This window comes from Stomoxys calcitrans, chromosome 1 (assembly GCF_963082655.1).
Source record: "Stomoxys calcitrans chromosome 1, idStoCalc2.1, whole genome shotgun sequence".
Taxonomy (NCBI): domain Eukaryota; kingdom Metazoa; phylum Arthropoda; class Insecta; order Diptera; family Muscidae; genus Stomoxys; species Stomoxys calcitrans.
The window spans coordinates 146,440,694-146,466,461 of record NC_081552.1 but is presented as its reverse complement, the minus strand read 5'-3'; the positions used below and the strand labels follow the sequence as shown (position 1 = coordinate 146,466,461).

The following is a 25,768-nucleotide window of genomic DNA, read 5'->3' as shown; positions in this document are numbered from 1 at the left end:
AAATCGAGAGATCAGCCTATATGGCAGCTATATCCAAATCCGATCCGATCAGTGCCAAATTAAACAAGGATTTTGAGGGGCCTAACACAACTAATTATCCCAAATTTCAGCAAAATCGGATAATAAATGTGGCTTTTATGGGCCTAAGACCCTAGATCGCAGGATTGGTCTATATGGCAGCTATATCCAAATCTGGACAGATCAGAGCCAAATTGACGAAGGATGTCGACTGGCTCAACGAAACTCACTGTCTCAAATTGCAGAAAAATCGGATAATAAATGTGGCTTTTATTGGCCTAAGACCCTAAATCGGCGGATCGGTCTAAATGGGGGCTATATAAAGATAAAGTCTGATATAGCCCATCTTCGAACTTAACCTGCTTATGGACAAAAAAAGAATCTGTGCAAAGTTTCAGCTCAATATCTCTATTTTTACAGACTGTAGCGTGATTTCAACAGACAGATGGACGGACATGTCTAGATCGTCTTAGATTTTTACGCTGACCAAGAATATATATACTTTGTAGGGTCGGAAATGGATATTTCGATGTGTTGCAAACGGAATGAACGGAACAGTTGTATGTATAAAAAAACAGTGCACTCAATATTTTTTTATAATCCACGTTTTTTAAATCCACCGTTTATAAACCACAATAAATCAAACACGATACCGATTTAGTTGAAATTTAACAGAGGCTTTCAGTTGGGTAATAAAACGTGGTATACCAAACATCGTGTAAATCGCTTGAAAATTGTACTAAACATCATTATAAGTGAAAATCGACCTAAATATATGCATTAGAGGTATATCTAAGTCTGAACCGATTTTTACCAAAATTCATGGCATTTGTCTATGAGCTTTAAAAGTGGTATATGGAAAATTATTGGATGAAAAATGCGATCTCTATCTTGATCACAAAAAAAGCCAAACGATATAGAAGGGATACCCAACAGACAGTTTTTATTATAAATGCCACATGAAGGCTTCCTTTATTTGCCAATTTTGTGCTAGGACCGAAAATACTCAAGAAATCAGTACGTCAAATTTGGAAATCATGTCAACAGATAATCGTTAACCGATCGCAACGCACGCCAACGTGGCGCAGAGGTTAGCATGTCTGCCTATGACGCCGAACGCCTCGGTTCAAATCCTTGCGTGAACATCAGAAAAATTTTCAGCGGTGGTTATTAGTAATGCCGTCAACATTTGTGAGGTATCCCTCTATGTTAAAACATTTCTCCCAAGTGGTGTAGCTGTGCGGTAAGCCGTTCGGACTCGGCATAAAAAAGGAGCCCCCTTATCTTTAGCTTAAACTTTAATCGGACTGTACTCATTCATATGTTAGAAGTATCCCCTATTCCTTAGTGGAATGTTCATAGGAAATTTAGTAGTAGTAGTTAGATCGCCAAAATATTGCATATTTTGCTTATTGGAAACAAAAGATCGAAAAATACGTGGGACTGTCTAAAGAATATTCATGGTCGTCGCAAATATCGCAAAATATGTCTACTGAAAGCACGCTACGGTCTTAAAAATTAAGATATTGAGCTGAAACTTTGCACAGATTATTTTTATGTCCATAGGCAGGTTAAGTACGACTATGGCCACATCGAACTATATCCTGATATAGTCCTCAATATATTCCGATCTGCGATTTAGCGCCTTAGGCTCGCAAAAGCTCTATTTATTAAGTTTTTCTAATGTGGTAATCGTGTAACTTTTCTTTTCAACTTATCAAACGTAAACCATAAACGTAGTATTTTGGAACATAACTAACATTGTTTATTGTAAACCCCTTAGCAGCTTCACCTACGGTACAAGGACCTTAACTTTATTGTAAAACCTGAATGTCTTTAATTGGAAAAGTGTTTCGTAAGCCGAAAATGATTATTCGTTTGCTGGACCAATATTTATTCTCTTAGGTCTATCCTAGCTCATAGACCAGTAATAGGAAAAAATACTCACAATATTGCACACTACTGTGTACGTACACAAGAAAGTAATCCCAAGCAAGGCCATAGGCTTGTACGTAATTGCAATTGTCACTGGTATAGACACATTAAGTCAGTTCGTTTTCCCGTAAAAATTTGCCAATAAAAACTTACAGGAGAGTTCTATTAAACAACTGGTTTTAATAAAACAGCTGTTCGATGCTGAAAGTTTCTGCTGGGAAAAAAACCTTCAGTAAAAATTTGCACGCTCTCAATTACCAAACTCTGAAAATTTTGCTCTGTCCCGTTCTATTTTGCTGGCAAATGAAATACCCGAAACAATGTGCACAAATTTTTGAGTACGCGAACACTCTTATTACCACAAACAACATTTTTTCCTTTTTTGTTTTGACTGAGAAAAGACTGTATACTGAGCAGCTCGGTAGAGTGCGAAAATAATTTCTAAAGCACATACATCGTTTGGTAATATTTACGCAATAAAGAAATGTCCATCCTAAAGTGGGTATTTAAATGTGCGAAAACAACAGCGCACATAGGTAATTTTTGATCATGGTACAAAACCATAATGGAGTTGTGAAAAAATGGAATGCCTTTACAATAATTGTGTATCAAATTTAGTTGTGAAATAGTCAAATGAAATTACCATATACTTGGTAAAATTTGAGTTTGAATTGTTTCAACATTTAATTGAACTTGGCATCCTTTTCAATATGCACATTCTATTAAAAAAAAGGAAAAAAACCAACATACATAAAAATTACGTCAAATTAATTCACAAAAAAAGGAAATCTAATTGAAATCACAGGCCCATAAATGCCGCATTTATGGCCCGACTTCATAGAAATTTAACCTTACCGTGTAAGGTGTCCATGCCGAGTATGTTTTGAGTCGGATCATTTTTGTTATAGCCCCCATAAAGATCGATCCCCGATTGAAGGCCTTCCACCCATAAACAGGAAATTATTACCCGATATTGCTGAAATTAAGTACATTGTGCCATATGAAACGCCTAAATATCCTCCCAGAATATGATGCTGATCGGATCACATATGGATATAGCTGCCATATATATCGATCTCCCGATGGTGGGCATTGAACTCATATATGGGGTCTTGGACCAATACTTCGATATGTTACAAACGAAATGATGATATTAGTACACCGCCATTCTATGGTGGAGGGTATACAAAAGTTATGTTTGAGTCTTTATATGTCAATACCAGTGATAAGCACACAATTGCAGTTACTCGTAGGTGCAAACGCATGAGCTTATATGGGATTATTTTCTTGCCTACGTACACAGTGTGAGTGTAATGCGAGTATTTTTGCCCATCAATTGCCTGTACTCTCAAATAATCATAATTTTTTTCTAGTAGGAATAAAACAAGAGAATAAATATTTGTTTATTTGGTTTTACAACAATAACTTTCTTTCATCGTAAGCGAAGCTGCTAAGAGGTCTACAATAAAAAAGAAAAGTTCAATAATGCAACGTTAATGGCTAACGTTTGATTTGTTGAGGCGAAACGATTAAAATAAAAGAAAAATTTCGTAATAAAAGTATTTTTATACCCTCCACCACGGGATGAGGGTATATTAATTTCGTCATTCTGTTTGTAACTACTCGAAATATTCGTCTAAGACCCCATAAAGTATATATATTCTTGGTCGTCATGATATTTTAAGTCGATCTAGCCATGTCCGTCCGTCTGTCTGCCGAAAGCACGCTAACTTTCGAAGGAGTAAAGCTAGCCGCTTGAAATTTTGCAGGTCGGTTGGGATTGTAAATGGGCCATATCGGTCCATGTTTTGATATAGCTGCCATATAAACCGATCGGGGATCTTGAGTTCTTGAGCCACTAGAGGACGCAATTCGTATCCGATTTGGCTGAAATTTTGCACGAGATGTTTTGTTAAAGTTTCTAACAACTGTGCCAATTATGGTTGAAATCGGTCCATAACCTGACATAACTGCCATATAAACCGATCTTCTTGAGCCACTAGGAGGCACAATTCATATCCAATTTAGCTAAAATTTTACACAGGGTGTTTTATTATGATCTCCAACAACTGCGGTGAGTATGGTTGAAATCGGTCCATAACCTGATATAGCTGCCGTATAAACCGATCTTCAATCTTGACTTCTTGAGCCCTTTAGAGGGCGCAATTCCTATCCGATTTGAATGAAATTTTGCATGCGGTATTTTGTTATGGCGTGCGAAAAACGGTGTAAATCGGTCTAAAACCTGATATAGGTGCCATAAAAATCGATCTTGGATCTAGACTTCTTGACCCATTAGAGGGCCCAATTTCTAACCAATTTGGCTGAAATTTCGCTCGAGGTGTTTTGTCATGACTTCGAATAACTGTGCCAAACATGGTTCAAAATGGTCCATAGCCTGATATAGCTGCCTACTTCTTGACTTCTTGAGCCTCAAGAGGGCGTAATTATTATCGGATTTGGCTGAAATTTTGTACAACGGCTTCTATCATGACCTTCAATATACGTGTCAAATATGGTCTGAATCCGTCTTCAGCCTGATACAGCTCCCCTATAAACCAATCTCGCTATTTTATTTTTTGAGGCCCTAAAAAGCCCAATTCTTATTCGATTTCGCTGAAATTTTACACATAGACTCCTACTGTGGTCTCCAACACTCAATTTAATAGGCAAAGCAATTATTTTCTTTTATCCTTTGTTTGTTAAAAAAGAGAAACCGGGAGAGAACTCGACAAATGCGATCAATGGTGGAGGGTATATAAGATTCGGCCCTGCCGAACTTAGCATGGTTTTAATTTTTTTTTTTTATTTATTTGTTTGGGGGTTACATTTATTTTTTTTGGGTGAACAGATAAATTTCAATACTCTTAAAAGTGTAGATGTTTAATAACAGTTTAAAGGAAGTTTAATTAATTAAAAAACAACCCAAAATTAATCCCAAAATCATAAAAGGAAGGTGAAGAGGTATTATGTGCGGCCTGGACGAACTATGGTTACCCACCATTTCGAATATATATATACTAACCACATTTCGCCATAGCACGGTGAAATATGCATCATTTATGAACCTATATAGCAGCTATATCTAAATAAAGTCCGATCTCCCCCATATTCAGGAATGCTATGTAAGGGTCTAACACAATTTTTTGTACCAAATTCCTCGGTTAAAAACCACATCTATTGTAACCCTAAGAACATAAATCGGGAGATCGATATATGACAGCAATGTCCTAATATAGACCGATCTGAAGCATATAGGTCAAGATTGTCATGAGTTAATTTTTAGCGTAATCGGACAATAAATGCGCCCTTTATATGTCCAAGGCCTTAAATCAGCAGGCCGGTCTATATCGCAGCCATATCTAAATATAAACCGATTAGGGCCATATGGGACACGAAGTGTCTAACTCAGTCAACTTTGTCAAATTTCAGCGAATTTGAGTCATAAACGTGCTTTTATGGTCCCAAGAACTAAATTGGGAGATCAGTATATACGACAGCTACATCTAAGAATGTAGCCCGATCTTGACCGTACTCAGTACGAATATCGAGGGGCCTCACACTACTCGCTTTCCCAAATTTCAGAGTAATCGGACAATAAATGCGCCTTTAATGGGCCCAAGACCTTAAACCGAACAACTGGTCTAGGTCAAATTGAACTAAGACTTCGAGAGCCCTAATTCAACTCACTGTCCCAAGTTTCAGCGAAATCGGATAATTAATATGGCTTTAATTTGCCTAAGATCTTAAGTCGGCAGATCGGTCTATATGGGGGCTATATAAAGATATAGTCAGATGTAGCCCATCGAATTTAACCTGTCTTTTCCTGAAATACGCTGGAGTTTGTTTATGATAAAAGTACATGCTTTTTGCGATAAATTCTTGCAAGAACTTGTGCCAAATATAAAGTTGTTTACCCTGACAATGCCTTTCATTCTTGATATATAGAACATTTTATTCGGGGCTTCAACTATTTTATTTTTATTTATTAATTAATTTAAAGTCAAACGTTTATAATGGATTGCGCATATTGAAAATGATGCCAAGTTCAATTTAATGTTCTACCATAATTCAAACTCAAATTTTTACGAATTGTAGGCAGATCTCAGTTCGTAATTCAAACCCTTTCAGAGTATATTTGGATTTATTTCCATGTTATGAAACACAGTTTTATAAAAGCCTTCAATATTCGTTATGCTATAAATAAGAAAGTAAAATCGTGCTAAGTTCGGCCGGGTCGAATGTTATATACCCTCCACCATGGATCAAATTTGTCGAATTATTTTCCCGATATCTCCGTTGTGCTGTTTCAGGCTATACCCCCGATGCTGTTTCAGGCCAAATTTGATAGTTATTACGCATTCTAGAGGCTCAAGAAGTCAAGACCCCAGATCGGTTTATATGACAGCTATCTCAGGTTGTGGATCGATTTCCACCATACTTAGAACAATTGTTGGAAGCCATACCGAAACACGTCATGCCAAATTTCAGCCAAATCGGATAAGAATTGCGACCTATAGAGGCTCAAGAAGTCAACATCCAAGATCGATTTATATGACAGCTTTTGCTCAGTAAGAACAAAAAAGGAAAATATGTTGTGTGTAAAAATGTGTCTATACCAGTGACTAGCACATAATTGCAATTATTTGCAAGTTTTGGATTATTTTCTTGTATACGTATATAACGTGCAATAGATAGAGTATTTTGCCAACTACTAGTTTATACGCTCAAATACTCACCTTCTCCAGCAAGAGATACACAAGAGAATAATTATTCCTACGGTACACGAATAATCGTTTGCGGCATCGAAGTACTATTGCAGCTAAGAAGTTTTTGGATTTACAACAAAAGGAAGGTCCTTCAACCGAAGACGAATCTGTTAAGGGGTTTAAGATACACATAGTTACATTCAGTAATACCACGTTTATGGCTAACGTTTGATATGTTGAAGCGAAACGTTACACGGTTACAATTAAAGCAAAACATGACAAAAGTATTTTGTTTGCCGTAAAAATTTTCCAAACTTTTTTTGCGTGTATGGACAAAACAAGAATATGTGCAAAGTTTCAGCACAAAATCTCTTTTAAAGACTGTAGCGCGATTTCAACAAACATTCGGACGGACATGACTTGATTGTCTTAGATGTATACGACGATCAAAAATATATATGCTTTATAGGGTCGGAAATTGATATTTCGATGTGTTGCAAACAGAATGACAAAATGAATATTCCCCCTATCCTTTGGTGGTGGGTATAAAAACTACTGATTTTGCTTTAAGACTTAACAGAATTATTTAACTCATTACAAGTAACTCGTTATTTTATAATCTTAGGTAATCCTACGAGTAATGAGATTTTGATTACTGGTATTCAAGTGGGCAATGATATACGCTTACCTAGTTTTGCAGGGTAGTAGCAACAATTTTGTTACGGTCTTTATAAAATTTTGCATGAGGTGTTTCATTTGACGTCCCAACATGTGTGCACAGTTTCATACAAATCGGTCCAGATTTACGTATAGCTCCCATATATATATTTTAGCAGATATATGCTTTCGAGACTGGAATAGCCACAATCGTAAGAAAATCTAAAAAGGTTCTATTCGATATTTCAATAGCCATTCAAAATTAAAGTATGTCTATATTTAGACATAGGTTGCAAATGAAAATTTGCCCATGAACATTTCTTTAAGGAACAGGGGCAAATTTCTCACATATTAATGAGTGCAGTCCGATTCAAGTTTAAGCTCAATGGTAAGGGCCTTCTCCTCTTTTGAGGAGAAGTTTTTACATGGCATAGTACCTCACAATTGTCGCCAGCATTAGGGGATATAACCACCGCTGCAAATTTTATGATGGTCTCGCCAGGATTCGAGCCCAGGCGTTCAGCGTCATGGGCGGACACGCTTACTTCTGCGCTACGGTAGCCGCCAAATTAAATAGGTTATATATATTAAAAGGAGTACGTAGTTCCTGTGGTGTAGGGTATAACGTAGTGTGATCCGCCTTTAGTAGGTAGGCTCTTGCCTTTCTTAATTGTTATACCCTCCACCATAGAATGGAGGTATACTAATTTCGTCATTCTGTTTGTAAATCCTGGAAATATTCGTCTAATACCCCATAAAGTGCATATAATCTTGATCCGTCCGTCCGTCTGTCTGTCGAAAGCACGCTTACTTTCGAAGGAGTAAAGTAAGCAGCTTAAAATTTTGCACAAATACTTTTTATTAGAGTAAGTCGGTTGGTATTGTAAATGCGCCATATCGCTCCATGTTTTGATAAAGCTGCCGTATAAATCGATCTTGGATGTTGACTTCTTGAGCCTCTAGAGTGCGTAATTCTTATCCGATTTGGCTGAAATTTGGCATGACGTGTTTTGGTATGACTTTCAACAACTGTGCTAAGTATTGTGGAAAAGCGTGCTAAATTCTGCCGGGCCGAATCTTATATACCCTCCACCATGGATCAAATTTATCGAATTCTCTTTCCGGTATCTCTGTTGTGCTGTTTCAGGCTATACTCTACTCCCGATGCTGTTTCAGGGCAATTTGGATAGTAATTACACATTCTAGAGGCTCAAGAAGTCAAAACCCCAGATCGGTTTATATGGTAGCTATATTAGGTTATGGACTATTCTTGGCACAGATGTTGAAAGTCATAACAAAACATCTCATTCAAAATGTCAGTCAAATCGGATAATAATTGCGTCCTCTGGTGGCTCAAGAAGTCAAGACCCCAGATCGGTATATATGGCAGCTATATCAAAACATGAACCGATATAGCCTATACTAATAAGAAGTATTTGTGCAAAATTTTACTCCTTCGAAAGTTAGCGTGCTTTCGACAGACAGTCGGACGGACGGACGGACGGACAGGGCTAGTTCGACTTAAAATGTGACGACGTTCAAGAATATATATACCTCATGGGGTCTTAGACGAATATTTCGAGGAGTTACAAACAGAATGACGAAGTTAGTATACCCCCATCCTATTGTATTGTGCAAAATTAGTTGAAACCCCGAATAAAATGTTCTGTATATCAAGAATGAAAGGTATTGTCAGGGTAAACAACTTTATATTTGTCACAAATTCTTGCAAGAATTTATCGCAAAAAGCACGTACTTTTATCGTAAACAAACTCCAACGTATGTCAGGTAAAGGCAGGTTCCGTCCGCCTGTCCGTCCGTCCGTCTGTCTGTCGAAAGCAAAATTACATTCGAAGGAGTAAAGCTAGCCGCTGGAAATTTTGCACAAATACTTCTAAGTAGTGTAGGTCGGTTGGGATTGTAAATGGACCATACTGGTCCGTGTTTTGATATAGCTGCCACATAAACCGATCTTGTTCTTGACTTCTTGAGTCTCTAGAGTGTGCAATTCTTATCCGATTGGAATGAAATTTTGCACGACGTGTTTCGTTATTATATCCAACATTTGTGCCAAGTATGGTTCAAATCAGTCCATAACCTCATATAGCTGCCATATAAACCGATCTTTGGTCTTGACTTCCTGAGCCTTTAGAGGACGCAATTCTCGTCGGATTTGACTGAAATTGTGCACATAGTGTTTTGGTATCACTTCCAACTACTATGTTTGTATGTATAGCTGTTATATATGTATAGCTGTTATATAAACCGATCTTGGATCGTGACTTTTTGAGCCAATAGAGCGCGCAATTCTCATCCGATTTGGCTGAAATTTTGCACATACTGTTTTTGGTATGACTTCCAATAACTGTGATTGGTATGGCGCAAATCAATACAAAACCTGATATAGCTGCCATATAAACCGATCTGGGATCTTGACTTTTTGAGTCCTAGAGGGGGCAATTCTCATCCGATTTGGCAGAAATTCTGAATGATCTGAATCGATCAATAGCTTGATACAGCGCTCATATAAAACGATCTCGCGATTTTGCTTCTTGAGCTCCTGCAAGTTGCAATTCTTATTCAAATGGACGGAAATATTACACAATGTTCAGCATTCGTTTATGGACCGAATCGGACTTTAACTTGATATAATTTTAATAGCATAACAGTTCATATTCAATTCTCTCTATTTTCCTAAAAGGAGATACCGGGCATAGAATTCGACAAATGTGATCCCTGGTGGAGGGTATATAAGATTTGGCCCGGCCGAACTTAGCACGCTCTTACTTGTTATACCCACCACCGAAGGATGGGGGTATATTCATTTTGTCATTCCGTTTGCAACACATCGAAATATCCATTTCCGACCCTATAAAGTATATATATTCTTGATCAGCGTAAAAATCTAAGACGATCTAGACATGTCTGTCCGTCTATCCGTCTGTCTGTTGAAATCACGCTACAGTCTTTAAAAATAGAGATATTGAGCTGAAACTTTGCACAGATTCTTTTTTTGTTCATAAGCAGGTTAAGTTCGAAGATGGGCTATATAGGACTATATCTTGATATAGCCCCCATATAGACCGATCCTCCGATTTAGGGTCTTAAGCCCATAAAAGCCACATTTATTATCCGATTTTGTTGAAATTTGGGACAGTGAGTTGTGTTGGGCCCTTTGACATCCTTCGTCAATTTGGCTCATATCGGTCCATATTTGGATATAGCTGCCATATAGACCGATCCTCCGATTTAGGGTCTTAAGCCCACAAAAGCCACATATATTATCCAATTTTGCTGAAATTTGAGACAGGGAGTTGTGTTAGGCCCTCCGACTTCCTGCCTTAATTTTGCCTAGATCGGTGCAGATTTGGATATAGCTGCCATATAGACCGATCCTCCGATTTCGGGTCTTAGGCTCACAAAAGCCACATTTATTATCCGATTTTGCTGAAGTTTGGGACAGTGAGTTTTCTTATGCCCTTCGACATCTGTCTTCAATTTGGCCCAGATCGGTTCAGATTTGGATATAGCTGCCATATAGACCGATTTCCTGATTTAAGGTTTTGGGCCCATAAAATGCTCATTTCTTGTCTGATGTCGCTGAAATTCGGGACAGTGAGTTAAATTAAGCCCCTAGACATACTTTTGCAATATCTCACAGATCGGTCCAGATTTGGATATAGCTGCCATATAGACCGATATCTAGGTTTTAGGTTTTGGGGCCATAAAAGACGCATTTATTGTCTGATGTCGCTGAAATTTGAGACAGTGCTTTATGTTAGGCTCTTCGACATTTTTATGCAACTTGGCCCAAATCGGTCCAGATTTGGATATAGCTGCTATGTAGACCGATATCGCGATTTAAAGTCTTGGCCCCATAAAATTCGCATTTATAATCCGATATCACTGAAATTTGACAAAGTCTTATGTTAGGCTTTTCGACATTTTGTATTTGGTCCAAATCGGAACATATTTTAATATAACTGATATGGGACATAAGTTATGAATTTTTCACCGAATTTTGATGAAAGGCGGTTTACATATATACCCGAGGTGGTGGGTATCCAAAGTTCGGCCCGGCCGAACTTAATGCCTTTTTACTTATTATACCCTCCACCATAAGATGGGGGGTATACTAATTTCGTCATTCTGTTTGTAACTACTCGAAATATTCGTCTGAGACCCCATAAAGTATATATATTCTTGATCGTCGCGACATTTTGTGTCGATCTAGCCATGTCCGTCCGTCTGTCCGTCCGTCTGTCTGTCGAAAGCACGCTAACTTCCGAAGGAGTAAAGCTAGACGCTTGAAATTTTGCACAAATACTTCTTATTAGTGTAGGTCAGTTGGTATTGTAAATGGGCCATATCGGTCCATGTTTTGATATAGCTGCCATATAAACCGATCTTGGGTCTTGACTTCTTGAGCCTCTAGAGTGCGCAATTCTTATCCGATTGAGATGAAATTTTGCACGACGTGTTTTGTTATGATATCCAACAACTGTGCCGAGTATGGTTCAAATCGGTCCATAATCTGATATAGCTGCCATATAAACCGATCTTGGGTGTTGACTTCTTGAGCCTCTAGCGTGCGCAATTCTTATCCGATCAGAATGAAATTTTGCACGACGTGTTTTGTTATGATATCCAACAACTGTGCCGAGTATGGTTCAAATCGGTCCATAATCTGATATAGCTGCCATATAAACCGATCTTGGGTGTTGACTTCTTGAGCCTCTAGAGGGCGCAATTCTTATCCGATTAGAATGGAATTTCGCACAACGTGTTTTGTTATGATACCCAACATCTGTGCCAAGTATGGTTCAATTCGGTTTATAACCTGATATAGCTGCCATATAAACCGATCTGGGGTCTTGACTTCTTGAGCCTCTAGAGGGCGCAATTCTTATCCGATTGGAATGGAATTTCGCACGGCGTGTTTTGTTATGATACCCAACAACTATGCCAAGTATGGTTTAAATCGGTTCATAACCTGATATAGCTGCCATATAAACCGATCTTGGGTCTTGACTTCTTGAGCCTCTAGAGGGCACAATTCTTATCCGATTTGAATGAATTTTTGCACGAAGTATTTCGCTACGATATCCAACATCTGTGCCAAGTATGGTTGAAATCGGTTCATAACCTGATATAGCTGTCATATAAACAGATCTGGGGATTTGACTTCTTGAGCTACTAGAGGGCGCAATTCCTATCCGATTTGGCTGAAATTTTGCATGACGTATTTTATTTTTACTTTTAACAACTGTGTCAAATAAGGTTCAAATCGGTTCATAACCTGATATAGTTTCTATATAAACCGATCTGGGATCTTGACTTCTTGCCCCTAGAAGTCGCAATTATTATCCGATATGCCTGAAATTTTGTACGACGGATCCTCTCATGACCATCAACAAACGTGTTTATTATGGTCTGAATCGGTCTATAGCCCGATACAGATCCCATATAAATCGTTCTCTCTATTTTACTTCGTGAGCCCCAAGGGGCGCAATTCTTATACGAATTGGCGGAAATTTTACACAGGTCTCCAACATATAATTTAATTGTGGTCCGAACCTCAAGATATGGTCCATCTTGATATCGTTTTAATAGCAGAGCAACTCTTTTCTTATATCCTTTTTTGCCTAAGAAGAGATGCCGGGAAAATAACTCGACAAATGCGATCCATGGTGGAGGGTATATAAGACTCGGCCCGGCCGAACTTAGCACGCTTTTACTTGTTTTTTAATTACTTTTTACCCCACGCAATGCTTTGTGAATACAAAACTCTTATTAAAATAGCACTTAATACTTGGTAGATGCAAATGCTAATTTATCCTAGGCATTCCATTAGGGATCAGTGGGGATACTTTTCTGATTCCAAAAAGTGCTGTTGGAGGTCACTGTAGCTCAGAAGTTAGCATTTCCGCTAACGAAACTGAATTCCTGGGTTCAGGTCTTGGTAAGAACATCAGGAGGACATTTTGAACAGTGGCTATACCCTCCCAATGCTGGCGACATTTGTAAGGTATGCTATGCCATGTACAATCATCTCTCACTCATTTATATGAGAGAACCGCTGAGCCCCTATTCCTTAATGCAATTTTAATGGACAAATTTGCAATTTACATGAGTGCTGTCCGATGCAGATTTAAGATCGGATCTGACTGAAATTGTGCACATAGTGCTTTGGTATCACTTCCAACTACTGTGTTCAGTATGGTTCAAATCGGTTCATATCGGACATGGCAACAAATCGGCCTTTTATTGGCATGTCCGAACGAACATATGGAAACATAATTGCTCTCGAATTTTTACAGAGGTTTAAACCTCTTTTTTAGTTATTTCCTGAATTAGTTCGTATTCGGCAACGTTGTCATAACAGAATTGATCTGTGTTGGATAGTGTGATTTCCACCGTCTTTGGCATTGCAATGCTTTATTATAAAAATTCACGGATTTGCATTTAGTTTGCTGTAAAAAACATGTGCCCAGTGTAACAGATCCTACTGATGAGTTTGGTTGTGGTGCCAGACGAAATCGCGATCTAGGAAACCAGTCTATGCTTTTACAGCAACACATTTTCTGCCTATTTTAAAAATAAGGCTTTTTGTTTTTCCATTTTCAACCATTATAATTTTACTTATTGTTTTTATGGTGAAGTTTATTTGGGATCATTGTGGTCAATTTAAATGCGTCAGTGTCAATTCACCAGCTGATTAAGATTTGGAGCCCGGTTTTCTTGAACTTTTCTATGGTGTAAAAAAAAAACTTTTATTGTAAAAAAAGGACATGAAATCCAAGAAAATTAAGTAACTTCCCAAGAACAGCATAGTTGGACGATAAACAGTATAGTTGGATGATAAAATTTACTTGATGTAGCTCTACCAAAGTCGCGTTACCGTTCTCTCTCTATCTCAACATAAGTAAAAAATTTTATTTGACACATGAGCACACGACAATCTCGTTAGGTTGTGCGTCAAGATGCAACAATACGATATCTTATGATTTTCTTCCTTCTATTTATGTGTTTATCTATTTATTCATTTTTGAATAAATGTACCTTGTGTATATAACGATTTTCTTTTAATTGTAATGTTTGTATCTATGTATTATTTACTGGAATTGCCTCTATATACTATATATGTATGTATATACGTTGGTGTTGTTTTTGCTTGCTTGTAATTATTTAGCCAAATTTGAAAGTAAACATTCCTCATCGATAGAATCAATAGATGCATCACCGAATTTGGAGCACCATCGGAGATCAAAGTCAATACTGAAAAACAAATCAGATGTGTCGCGAGTTCTGGCGGATCCCGAAAGTGAACGTCTCTTGGCGGACAACATGTCTGGTTCCGGTGTCTCCGACAATGGCACCGTGATGGTAAGTATTATATTGCAGAATGCCAAAACATGTTGCCTCCAAATAATTCCTTCATTGTTCCGTTAACAGGGCGAATCGGGCAGTGATTACTCACCGAATAAATTACCTCATTCAGTTTTAGCTAAGTCAATATCCCCACCACCCCTTAGGCATCGAACCCTAATGCAGCAACGCTCAGGCCCAGCAACACTACAATCGAAGCCGACGAAATTCCAAACACCACGCTACCCAGCGGAAGAGCAGGCCCTACGACAGGTCAAGCCGGTTCTTTCACGTGCAGGAGCCGCCTCCCACTTGTCGGGCGACAGCAGCCGTTACGACTCAACGAATAGAGACAGTAGTTTAGGTAAATATTCGCATCAATAGCACATACGCAACAGTTTGGTCCCATCCAGAATACAATCAATTTAATATCGATCTAAATCTTTTTCCGATTTCAACCAAACTATTTGAATGCTCATTCGTTCCTTACATTCTTCAGTCATTTTTGATGCCGCATTTTAACACCGAAACCATCTATGAAGCATGTTTCCTATCTCCACATATCTCTCTGCCCGTCTGTGAATATTCTACAATATCTTGGTTATGTTTTTGTGGAAACGAATAATGTTTGGTGGTACCTTATGTTGTATGTGTTGATCTAACTATTCCACTTAAATGCAATGATGTAAATATGCACCGTAAATGACTTACTTGCACTCGTTTTTTAGTTGCTCCGCACTCTTGAATTATAGCATCCATTATTTGCCACATCGCAAGCCCCATTCCCATTCCATTTCCAAGATATCATTTGAGCTTAAGCTATGTACATACACACATAATTCTGTGATAAATTTACCAATTGATCCATTGTATCGATAATAATTCTCTCTTAACATCTACCATATAAACTTTGATGTATCTTAAAACTAGTTATTTGTCAAATTTGTTTTACTGGTTATTACAAATGGCTAAGAGGCTAAATGACGAAAATAAGCAGTGTTAAGTGAAGTGCTTTGCAATAAGTCATAAATGAGAGTCAGAGAACCGATGAGACCAAGATTAGATTCATTTATATTTTGGACAGGAGTAGACTTTGCTTTTATTTCATCTTTTGGATTACTTGATTACTATCTTTATTTGATGCAGTTTTAAACATAATTAGAACATAGTCAAATGAGGATTTTTACATTATTCGATTACCAGAGCATTCCATCGAAATGTGTAATGAAACCAAATAACAAATTTCTTTATAAAAAGTTCAATTCATTTATTAAGGGAAGCCTGTCTATCTATAGCTAGCGCAACTATTTTTTTGACCACAACTAAAAACAAAAATTTGTATTTAGAGAAAAATTTATAGAAATTTTGTCTTTATCGAAAAAACTTAACAATTTTGTGTTTAGCGAAAATTTCATATAAATTTTTGTTCGAAATCCAAAAATTCCCAAAATCATTATGTAACTGTGAAATGGATAAAAATAATTGAAATGTTTTTAATGAAAAAATGTAGTCGTTACTCATCGGCGGCGACCTTATAATAAAACAAAAGTTAAACTTTGTATTGTAAATTGAAAATTTGCCCATGAACTTTCCATTAAAGAACAGGGGCAAACTTCTCATATTTTCACGTTTTAACTCAATGATGTGGGGCCTCCTTTTTAATGCAGAATTCAAACCGTGTGCTTAGATGGATACCTTTCAAATGTCGTCAGCATTTGTAAGGGGATAACCACCGCTGAAAAATTTTTCCTGGTGTTCACACCGGGATTTGAGTTCGGCGTCATAGCGCCCGCCTAACCTCTGCGCCACGGTGGCCTCCATTTGTATTGGTTACCAAAAAAGAAAAACACTTAGATTTTTCTGTGCGAATATCTTTGCCTTATTGTAAGGTTGGGCTATTCAGTTATTTGATTAAAAATTTCGGCGAGTTGCTTCGATATTTTGATTAAAATTTTTTATTTTGTTCGGAAGTTGTCTTTTCACCAGAAGATACATGTTACCCACAGTGGCAGTATTTGAATTCAGAAATACGTTTTCCAGGGAATTAATGACTGCCTTTCAGTTTGAGAAGATATTCATTCCAATAGTTGTTATGAAATTCTATCTTAGCCATTCCACCACTTCTTTAATTGCAAGGATCTCCGCTTGATACACACTACAGTGGTCGGGTAACCTTCTCGATATGACCAGTCGTAGATCTTCAGAGTACACCCCAACCACCTGCTCGTCTAGTTTTTAAATAATCCTTCTATGGTCTATGTAACTTCTTGTACCAGGGATATTGTAGTTCCAATCGGTTCTATTAGATATATTTAGATATAGTATTTTTTATCAAAAAGCGGCTTAGCCAATGTGTAATCCGCACTGTGCAAGTGCAAGAGTTGCCTTTCTAGCCCTTTCCACCATGGAGCGCATTTGTCGAGTTCTTTTCCCGCATCTCTTCTTAGGCAAAAAAGGATATAAGAAAAGATTTGCTCTGCTATTAGAGCGATATCAAGATATGGTCCGGTTTGGGCCACAGTTAAATTATATTTTGGAGACCTGTGTAAAATGTCAGCCAATTCGAATAAGAATTGCGCCCTTTGGGGGCTCAAGAAGTAAAATAGAGACATCGATTTATATGGGAGCTGTATCGGGCTATAGACCGATTCAGACCATAATAAACACGTATGTTCATGGTCATGAGGGAATTCGTCGTACAAAATTTCATGCAAATCGGATAATAATTGCGACCTCTAGAGGCTCAAGAAGTCAAGATCCCAGATCGGTTTATATGGCAGCTATATCGGGTTATGAACCGATTTGAACCTTATTTGACATAGTAAGAATAAAATACGTCATGCTAAATTTCTGCCAAATCGGATAGGAATTGCGCCCTCTAGAAGCTCTAGAAGTCAAGTCCCCAGATCCGTTTATATGAAAGCTATATCAGGTTATGAACCGATTTGAACCATTCGTGGCACAGTTGTTGGATATCATAACTAAACACGTCGTGCAAAATTTCATCCCATTCGGATAGGAATTGCGCAATCTAGAGGCTCAAGAAGTCAAGACCCAAGATCGGTTTATATGGCAGCTTTATCAAAACATAGACCGATATGACCCATTTACAATACCAACCGACCTACACTAATAAGAAGTATTTGTGCAAAATTTCAAGCGGCTAGCTTTACTCCTTCGGAAGTTAGCGTGCATTCGACAGACGGACATGGTTAGATCGACATAAAATGTCGCGACGATCAAGAATATACTTTATGGGGTCTCAGACGAATATTTCGAGTAGTTACAAACAGAATGACGAAATTAGTATACCCCCCATCCTATGGTGGAGGGTATACAAAGACTTCAAATTGTTGCGATCGAAATCGATTGATTTATTTGACTTCTGCGTAGCAACTGAACAAAATTTAAAAAATCAATTTCTTTTGTGCATGCAAAAAATATGCAAAAAATTTTCATATAAATTTTAAGTGAGACCGCTGGGTTTTTATGGCCCTTAATGATGTTAATATGTACGTTTCCAAACTCCAGACGCATAGATAAAACATACACAGATCGACGTACATATAAACACACAGCAAACCATACACAGATCGAGATACATAAAAATGCTCAGCTAGCCATACACAGATCGATGTACATATCAATGCATGGTAAGTCATACACATATCGATGTACGAACATATGCGTGGGCGAGTGGTTGGTGACGATTAAAATGCAGTCGCTGCCTTAATCTATGCAGTTGTGTTTGCTGCTACTGGTTGTTCTACTACTTTGACTGGCACAGCGGCTTCTCTGAACATCCTCCCCCCGTTGGAAGTCCATGACTTTCAACATTCTCATTTCCAATAGGCAGTATCGCTAATTTTGCCTCTGGTCGACGCGAGCTTCCATTCGAAGTTTTTACCAAGACAACTTGCACAACACCATCTTTCCCAGCTACAGTGTCCACTATTCGACCCATTTGCCATTTCAGGGGTGAAAGGTTTTCGTCTTCCAAAAGCACCATTGCTCCAATAGAAATTTTGTTTTTCGATGATTTTCACTTCAATCGTTGCTGCAATAGAGTTAAGTAGGAATTGCTCCATTTTTTCCAAAAAATTTGTTGCATATTACAAACTTTTTGCCATCTGTTTAAAATATTTATGTTAAGGTCTGTAATATCTGGTTCTGAGAAGCTCGTTAGCTAAAAAATGGCCTGAAGTCAGCACTTCCAAGTCATTTGGATCCTCCGTAATCGGACATAAAGGGCGAGAGTTAAGAATAGCAGATATTTGGCATACCAAAGTTCGCAATTCATCGAAGGTTAAAATACATTGGCCCCCAGCTCTATTAAAGTGGTACTTGGCCGACTTAACTGCGGCTTCCCAAAGGCCACCGAAGTGCGGCGATGGGGGTGGAATGAATTTCCAAATTATTCCATCTTCCGTGCATTGATTGTGGATTTTTTGAAACTGGGTTTTGTCAAAATATAGCTGCCTTAATTCAGCCAACTCATTTTTGGCCCCAAACAAAATTTGTGGCGTTATCGGACCAAATGGTTTTAGGCTTACCACGAATTGAAATAAACCTCTTGAGTGATGAAAGGAAAGATGATGTCGATAGGTCAGAAACCAAAACCAATTTTGTTGTGAAGCACACATATATGCACACATAGCACTTTCTTGGTTGCCGATTTCTTACCTCCGATTTGGCCAAGCTTCCTGATTTTTGTATAAAAAATTAGGTCCTTCCTTCCAGAGACTACATCTAAGAAGTTCTTCTGGCGTGGCTCCTCTCGATAAAATGTCGGCAGGGTAGTTTGCTGTTGGAATATGATGCCAAAGCATATGTTCTGTTAACTTTTGTATACGATTTACTCTGTTGGTGACGAAAATGTTGTAATTTGATGATTCCTCTTGAAACCACGACAAAACGACCATAGAGTCCGACCAACAGTGGTATTATATGTGCTTTCCAAGTGTATTTGAAATTGATTCAAGCAGATCTGCAAGAACCGCTGCTGCCGACAACTCAAGCTTTGGTACTGTTAGAACCTTTAAGGGTGCCACTCGAGATTTGGAGCACAGTAGATTTACTTTTACTTCCTCTTGTAAAGGGTGATTTTTTTGAGGTTAGGATTTTCATGCATTAGTATTTGACAGATCACGTGGGATTTCAGACATGGTGTCAAAGAGAAAGATGCTCAGTATGCTTTGACATTTCATCATGAATAGACTTACTAACGAGCAACGCTTCCAAATCATTTTCAGTGAATCATTTTCAGTGAAATCATTTTCAGTGAATCGACAAATTTTGTTCAGCGATGAGGCTCATTTCTGGTTGAATGGCTACGTAAATAAGCAAAATTGCCGCATTTGGAGTGAAGAGCAACCAGAAGCCGTTCAAGAACTGCCCATGCATCCCGAAAAATGCACTGTTTGGTGTGGTTTGTACGCTGGTGGAATCATTGGACCGTATTTTTTCAAAGATGCTGTTGGACGCAACGTTACGGTGAATGAACACATTTCGAACCGAACACTGATTTTGGTAATAAAATTCAATGATTTGCAAGCGTTGCTCGTTAGTAAGTCTATTCATGATGAAATGTCAAAGCATACTGAGCATCTTTCTCTTTGACACCATGTCTGAAATCCCACGTGATCTGTCAAATACTAATGCATGAAAATCCTAACCTCAAAAAAATCACCCTTTATCTCTGAACTTATGTACACACATGTCCCGTGTATTTGGATTGTCGAGCCTGAAATTGAAACAAATCTTGGGAATACATAAATATCAACAAAAGAAAAAGATGATATGTAATGCTGCCAAACCGAATGTAAAATCTGCTGCAAGCTTTCGTCCCACTCGAGTTTGTCTTTCCATAGACTTTGCATAAAAATCTTTGCTTTAGTGATTACAGGGCCAACTAGACCAAGGAGGTCATATAAACCGGCGATGGTAGATAAAACAGTTCTTTTTGTTATTGGTTTAGAGTCCAAAATGTGCGACAGTGTAAAGATGAAATTGTCAGATTTTGGATCCCGCACTAAACCCATCGGTTATATCGGTGCCATCGTGGAACTCCAAAAACGTTTCTCGATCAGCGATTGGTACTCCATCCAAAGCAGACCAATCGTTAGTACACCATTTCCTTATATCAAAATTACCACGACTTAAAAGCTCTGTCACTTGCTTTCTGATTTCGATCACTTCTCTGATCGAATCACCGCCAGATATTAAATCATCGACGTAAAAGTCGCGCCTTATTATGTCTGTGCCGATTGGAAGGGAGCTTCCTTTGTCCATAGAGAGCTAGTGCATTGCTCATATTGCAAGGAATGCTGCAGGCTTTGTACCATATGTTACGGTGTTTAGTTTAATTGATTTTGGGAGACTTGTGATAAGCGGCATATGTCCTAATTTGAGGTAATCATCTATAAATGCAACATATTTCTCTTTGAGTTTTGGCTGTCTATTGAGGTTTTTTTTCTAGATTCATAAATCTATTAAAAGCGCAATTATAAGATTCGCCAAGACTAGAAATATTTTCCTTTTTAGGTAAGGCGACGGAGTATTAACCAGAGTCAAGTCTCGTAGTATACTGTTTGAAATGACTTTCTAAAAAGTTATCTTTGTCTGATCGTCTTGAGCTGTCTTCGAAGTTATGTTCTACTTCCCAAAAACTTTTCACCAAATCCACCAGAGATTCTTTATTTGAATCAGAATTAGACTTGCATGCAATTGCCAATGAACATGACTTCGATGGGGTAGAGCCTCCCCCGATACCACCCAGCCTAGTTAAGTTTTTTGCAAAATTGGAGAATTGTATCCACATCTTATTTGGCCCACGCTCATCAATTCAAAAAAATGGGCCAGCCCCGATTAAAATGTCAATTCTTCCACGTTTATAGAAATCTGGGTCTGCCAATTTGACGTTGGTGGGAATATTAAAGTTATTCAAATTGATATTCGAATTGGGCTGATATTCTGTTATCGCAGGAATGACCACTGCAACAAACGAAGTGGAATATTCATTATGGCAAGATTTTATGACAAGCTCGGTTGATTTGTCTGCTACCAAACTACCTTCCCCAATTCCTGATATTATAATCTGGGACAAATTTACTCTGAGCTGTGCTTGAGTAGCAAAACGAGTTGTGACGAAATTAAGCTGAGACCCTGAATCTAAAATTGCCCGACAGGCAATGAAAGCACCAAACTTATTACTCACTAAAACAATAGCAGTAGCCAACAACACTTCACTGCCTGTTAGAGAGGCTGAGGCTTTCGTTTCAGCATAGTTTTCAATAGATGGGGTCGTTTCAGAACTATTATCCATATGTAGCAACGAATTGTGTTTTATGGAGCAATGACGACAGGTGCCTGATTTACATTTCGATAATCGGTGACCTTTCCTCAGACAATTAAGGCAAAGGTCAAACTTTTTTGCTTCCTAATGACGCAAAGATGCCGAAAGATTTTAAACAAGTAAAAAGGCGTTAAGTTTGGCCATACTTTTTGTTCCATAGCAGTTATATCGAAATATGATCCGATTAGGACCAAATACTAATAAGTACAAGTCAATGCTCAGTTATGTATAACAAAATATTGGTCTTTTTAGTAGCTATATCTAAAAATAAACTGATCTGAACCACATACAACATGTCGAAAAGCCTAACATAAGTCAATGTGTGAAATTTCAGTTAAATCGGATTATAAATGCGTCTTTTTTGGGACCAAGACTTAAAATCGAGATATCGGTCTATATGGCAGCTATATCCAAATATTGATCGATCTGAGTGAAATTGAAAAAGGATGTCAGAGGGCCCAACACAACTCACTGTCCCAAATTGCGGCGACATCGGACAATAAATGCGCCTTGTATGGGCCTAAGACCCTCAATCGGAGGATCGGTCTATATAACAGCTATATCCAAATCTGGACCGATCTGGACCAAATTGACGAAGGATGTTGAGGGGCCTAACACATCTCACTGTCTTAAATTTCAGTAAAATCGGATAATAAATGTGGCTTTTATGGGCCTAAGACCCTAAATCGGAGGATCGGTCTATATGGCAGCTATATCCAAATCTGGACCGATCTGAGCCAAATTGACGAAGTATATCGAAGTGCCTAAGACAATTCACTGTCCCAAATTTAAGTAAAATCGGATAATAAATGTGGCTTTAAGGCGCCTAAGATCCTAAATCTAAGGATCGGTCTATATGGCAGCTATATCCAAATCTGGACCGATCTGGGGCAAATTGACGAAGGGTGTCGAAGGCCCTAACAGAAGTCACTGTCCCAAATTTCAGCAAAATCGGATAATAAATGTGGCTTTTATGGGCTAAAAACCCTAAATCGGCGGATCGGTCTATATGGGGGCTATATCAAGATATAATCCGATCATCTTCGAACTTAACCTGCTTATGGACAAAAAAATACTCTGTGCAAAATTTCTCTATTTTTGAAGACTGTAGCGTGATTTCAACAGACAGACGGACGGACATGTCTAGACCGTCTTAGATTTTTACGCTGATCAAGAATATATATACTTTATAGGGTCGGAAATGGATATTTCGATGTGTTGCAAACGGAATGACAAAATGAATATACCCCCATCCTTCGGTGGTGGGTATAAAAATGAGAACAGCTTGTAATAATATTGTCTTTACCATCGCGAAGGATGCAAATATGGCACGCAGTGCCAGAAGCAACAAGGGAATTTCGGCAAAAATTATTTGTTTTCTTATTTACCGTTTGGTTGGGCACCTTTTGTGTAACCGTATGCTCAAGGTTTTCTAACATTCGGCATCTTCGTTCGAAGAAGTTAGTCATCGAAGACCATGACGGTAGTGGATCGTTCTGGAGTCCCTCTTCCCATTTAGCCTGTGTTGACGTATCCAACTTCGACATAACCAAGCAAACCAGAAGACCATCAGCAATTTCTTCCTTTTTACACATTGTTCCAAGAGCCCTTATATTAGCGTTTAGCCTGTCGCTTAATTGACGCAAACTTGTAGTAGAACCTTTAACAACAGGCTTGAGTCCAAATATTTCCTTGATGTTAGTCTGGAAATTCAAAAGTTTATTATCAAATGTTTTGATATAGCTGCCCTAAAACCGATCTTCGGTCTTGACTTCTTGAGCCCCTAGAGGGCGCAGTTCTTATCCGATTTGGCTGAAATTTGGCACGACGTGTTTCGGTATCACTTCCAACAAGTGAGCAATTTTTGGTGGAAATCGATCCATAACCTGATATAGCTGTCACATAAACCAATCTGGGACTTGACTTCTTGAGCTTCTAGAGGACGCAATTACTATCCGATTTGGCGAAATTTTGAACAACGGCTTTTACCGTAACCTTCAACATATCAAATATGGTCCGAATCGGTCTATAGCCTGATACAGCTCCCATATTTTACTTCTTGAGCCTCTAGAGGGCGTAATTCCTATCCGATTTAGCTGAAGTTTGGCATGACGTGTTTTGTTATGTTATGTCCAACAATTGTACTAAGTATGGTTCAAATCGGTCCATAACCTGATATAGCTGTCATATAAACCGATCTGGGATCTTGGCTTCTTGAGCCTCTAGAGGGCGCAATTATTATCCGATTTGGCGTTTTCTCCCATGACCTTCAACATAGGTGTCAAATATGTTCTGAATCGGTCTGTAGCCTGAACAGCACAACAAAGATACTGGGAAAAGAACTCGAAAAATTTGATCCATGGTGGAGTGTATATAGGATTCAGCCCGGCCGAACTTAGTACGCTTTTACTTATTTTTGGTCCTTCTTAGGGACTTTTTCAAGTTCAGGATTCAACAAATTCACCTGTAGCGTCATGTAATCTAATCATGCAAGATGATTTAGGTGGGAACTGTTTGAAAGCATTGACGCAGACAATTTCCAGTTTGTGCAATAATTAATGCGTGGTAGTGGACTTAACACTGTATTATTTTCAAAATTGTTGTAATTTACGCAACTGTGGATTTGTTAGTAATAACATACGAAGTCTAATATGTGTTATACGTTTTTGATAGCTACATAGCGTTTACTTTTTAGCCGTATATGTGCATTGAATCTAAGTAGAATAATGTAAACATAATTGGCAAACATCAAAGTACAGAGTACAGTCACTATATACTTAATTTATAGAAGTGAAAAGATTCGATTTAAAAACAAATTTTCTTGTCATGCCTTTTCACAGATTCTGAAACAACATTTACATCGAACGTTAATTTGCGTGGTGAAGCAGCAGACAGTGGCAACGATGGCAGCGGTGATGCAGGTGGTTCCAGTGATGAGAATCGTTCCTTGCTGCAACGTGATAACTCCAATGAGCGCAACGAGGAGAAGGATGAGGCCAACGGCTCAAAAACGTAGCAATTAATCAACCGCAAGTCCAGGAAGGATTAAAGAAAGCCACATCCAAGGGAGTAGGAGGATATGCCCCTGTACAATACTCGCCACTCCCGCCCCACACTCCCACACAATTTGAATTGTCAAACTGAATGTGAATATTGAAAAGCAATGAACAGTATTTTAGTCTGAATAATTTTTTTAAGCAACAGACAGCCGGAACTAACAAGTACTATTGTAAAAACTTATACACATACATACACCATAACTATACCTACTACTACTAATACAATTCCTACTACAGATCCCACTAGCAACCTAACAAAAGAAAAACAAAAAACAAAACCAACCATCCAAACTGGAATATGTAAAATTTGTAGTTAAGCTTCTCGGTAAAATGAAAACAAATCCAATGAAATGCCGAAACAACAATCTTAAATAAATTTTCAAATATTATACAGCTTCACTGTTTTTTATACATGTATGAACTCCGTCAAGCAAAGTAGACAAATATTTATCCTAATATTTATACACAGGTATACATAGTCATATACATATACACTCTCACAGATCCCTCACAACGAGGTCAAATACAGAGGCCCCTTTGCTAATGGGTCTTCAACAGCTGGGATTGATCATGAAAAAGGACAAAGAACGTTTATTTATTAACATTACTTAAAATATAGACCCGACAGAACATATACACTTTTATTAAATTCATACCAAAGCATCGAT

General features: G+C 38.1%; 1 protein-coding gene across 5 annotated transcripts in view; it reads left to right on the top strand.

Moving 5' to 3' along the window:
* Positions 1-25,532, top strand: part of LOC106089736 (potassium voltage-gated channel protein Shab) — a 666,380-nt gene extending 640,848 nt beyond the window's left edge. For 3 of the 5 annotated variants that reach the window (XM_059360497.1, XM_059360502.1, XM_059360501.1), the window contains 3 exons: positions 14,512-14,705; positions 14,775-15,051; positions 24,882-25,532. In XM_059360497.1, the coding sequence (XP_059216480.1) occupies positions 14,512-14,705; positions 14,775-15,051; positions 24,882-25,057 (647 nt within the window). In that variant the 3' untranslated portion in view covers positions 25,058-25,532. Of the gene's footprint in view, positions 1-14,511; positions 14,706-14,774; positions 15,052-15,186; positions 15,334-24,881 lie in introns of all 5 variants that reach the window. The other 2 variants (XR_009396471.1, XM_059360498.1) reach the window with 2 other exon arrangements.
* The last annotated feature ends 236 nt before the right edge of the window (positions 25,533-25,768 follow it).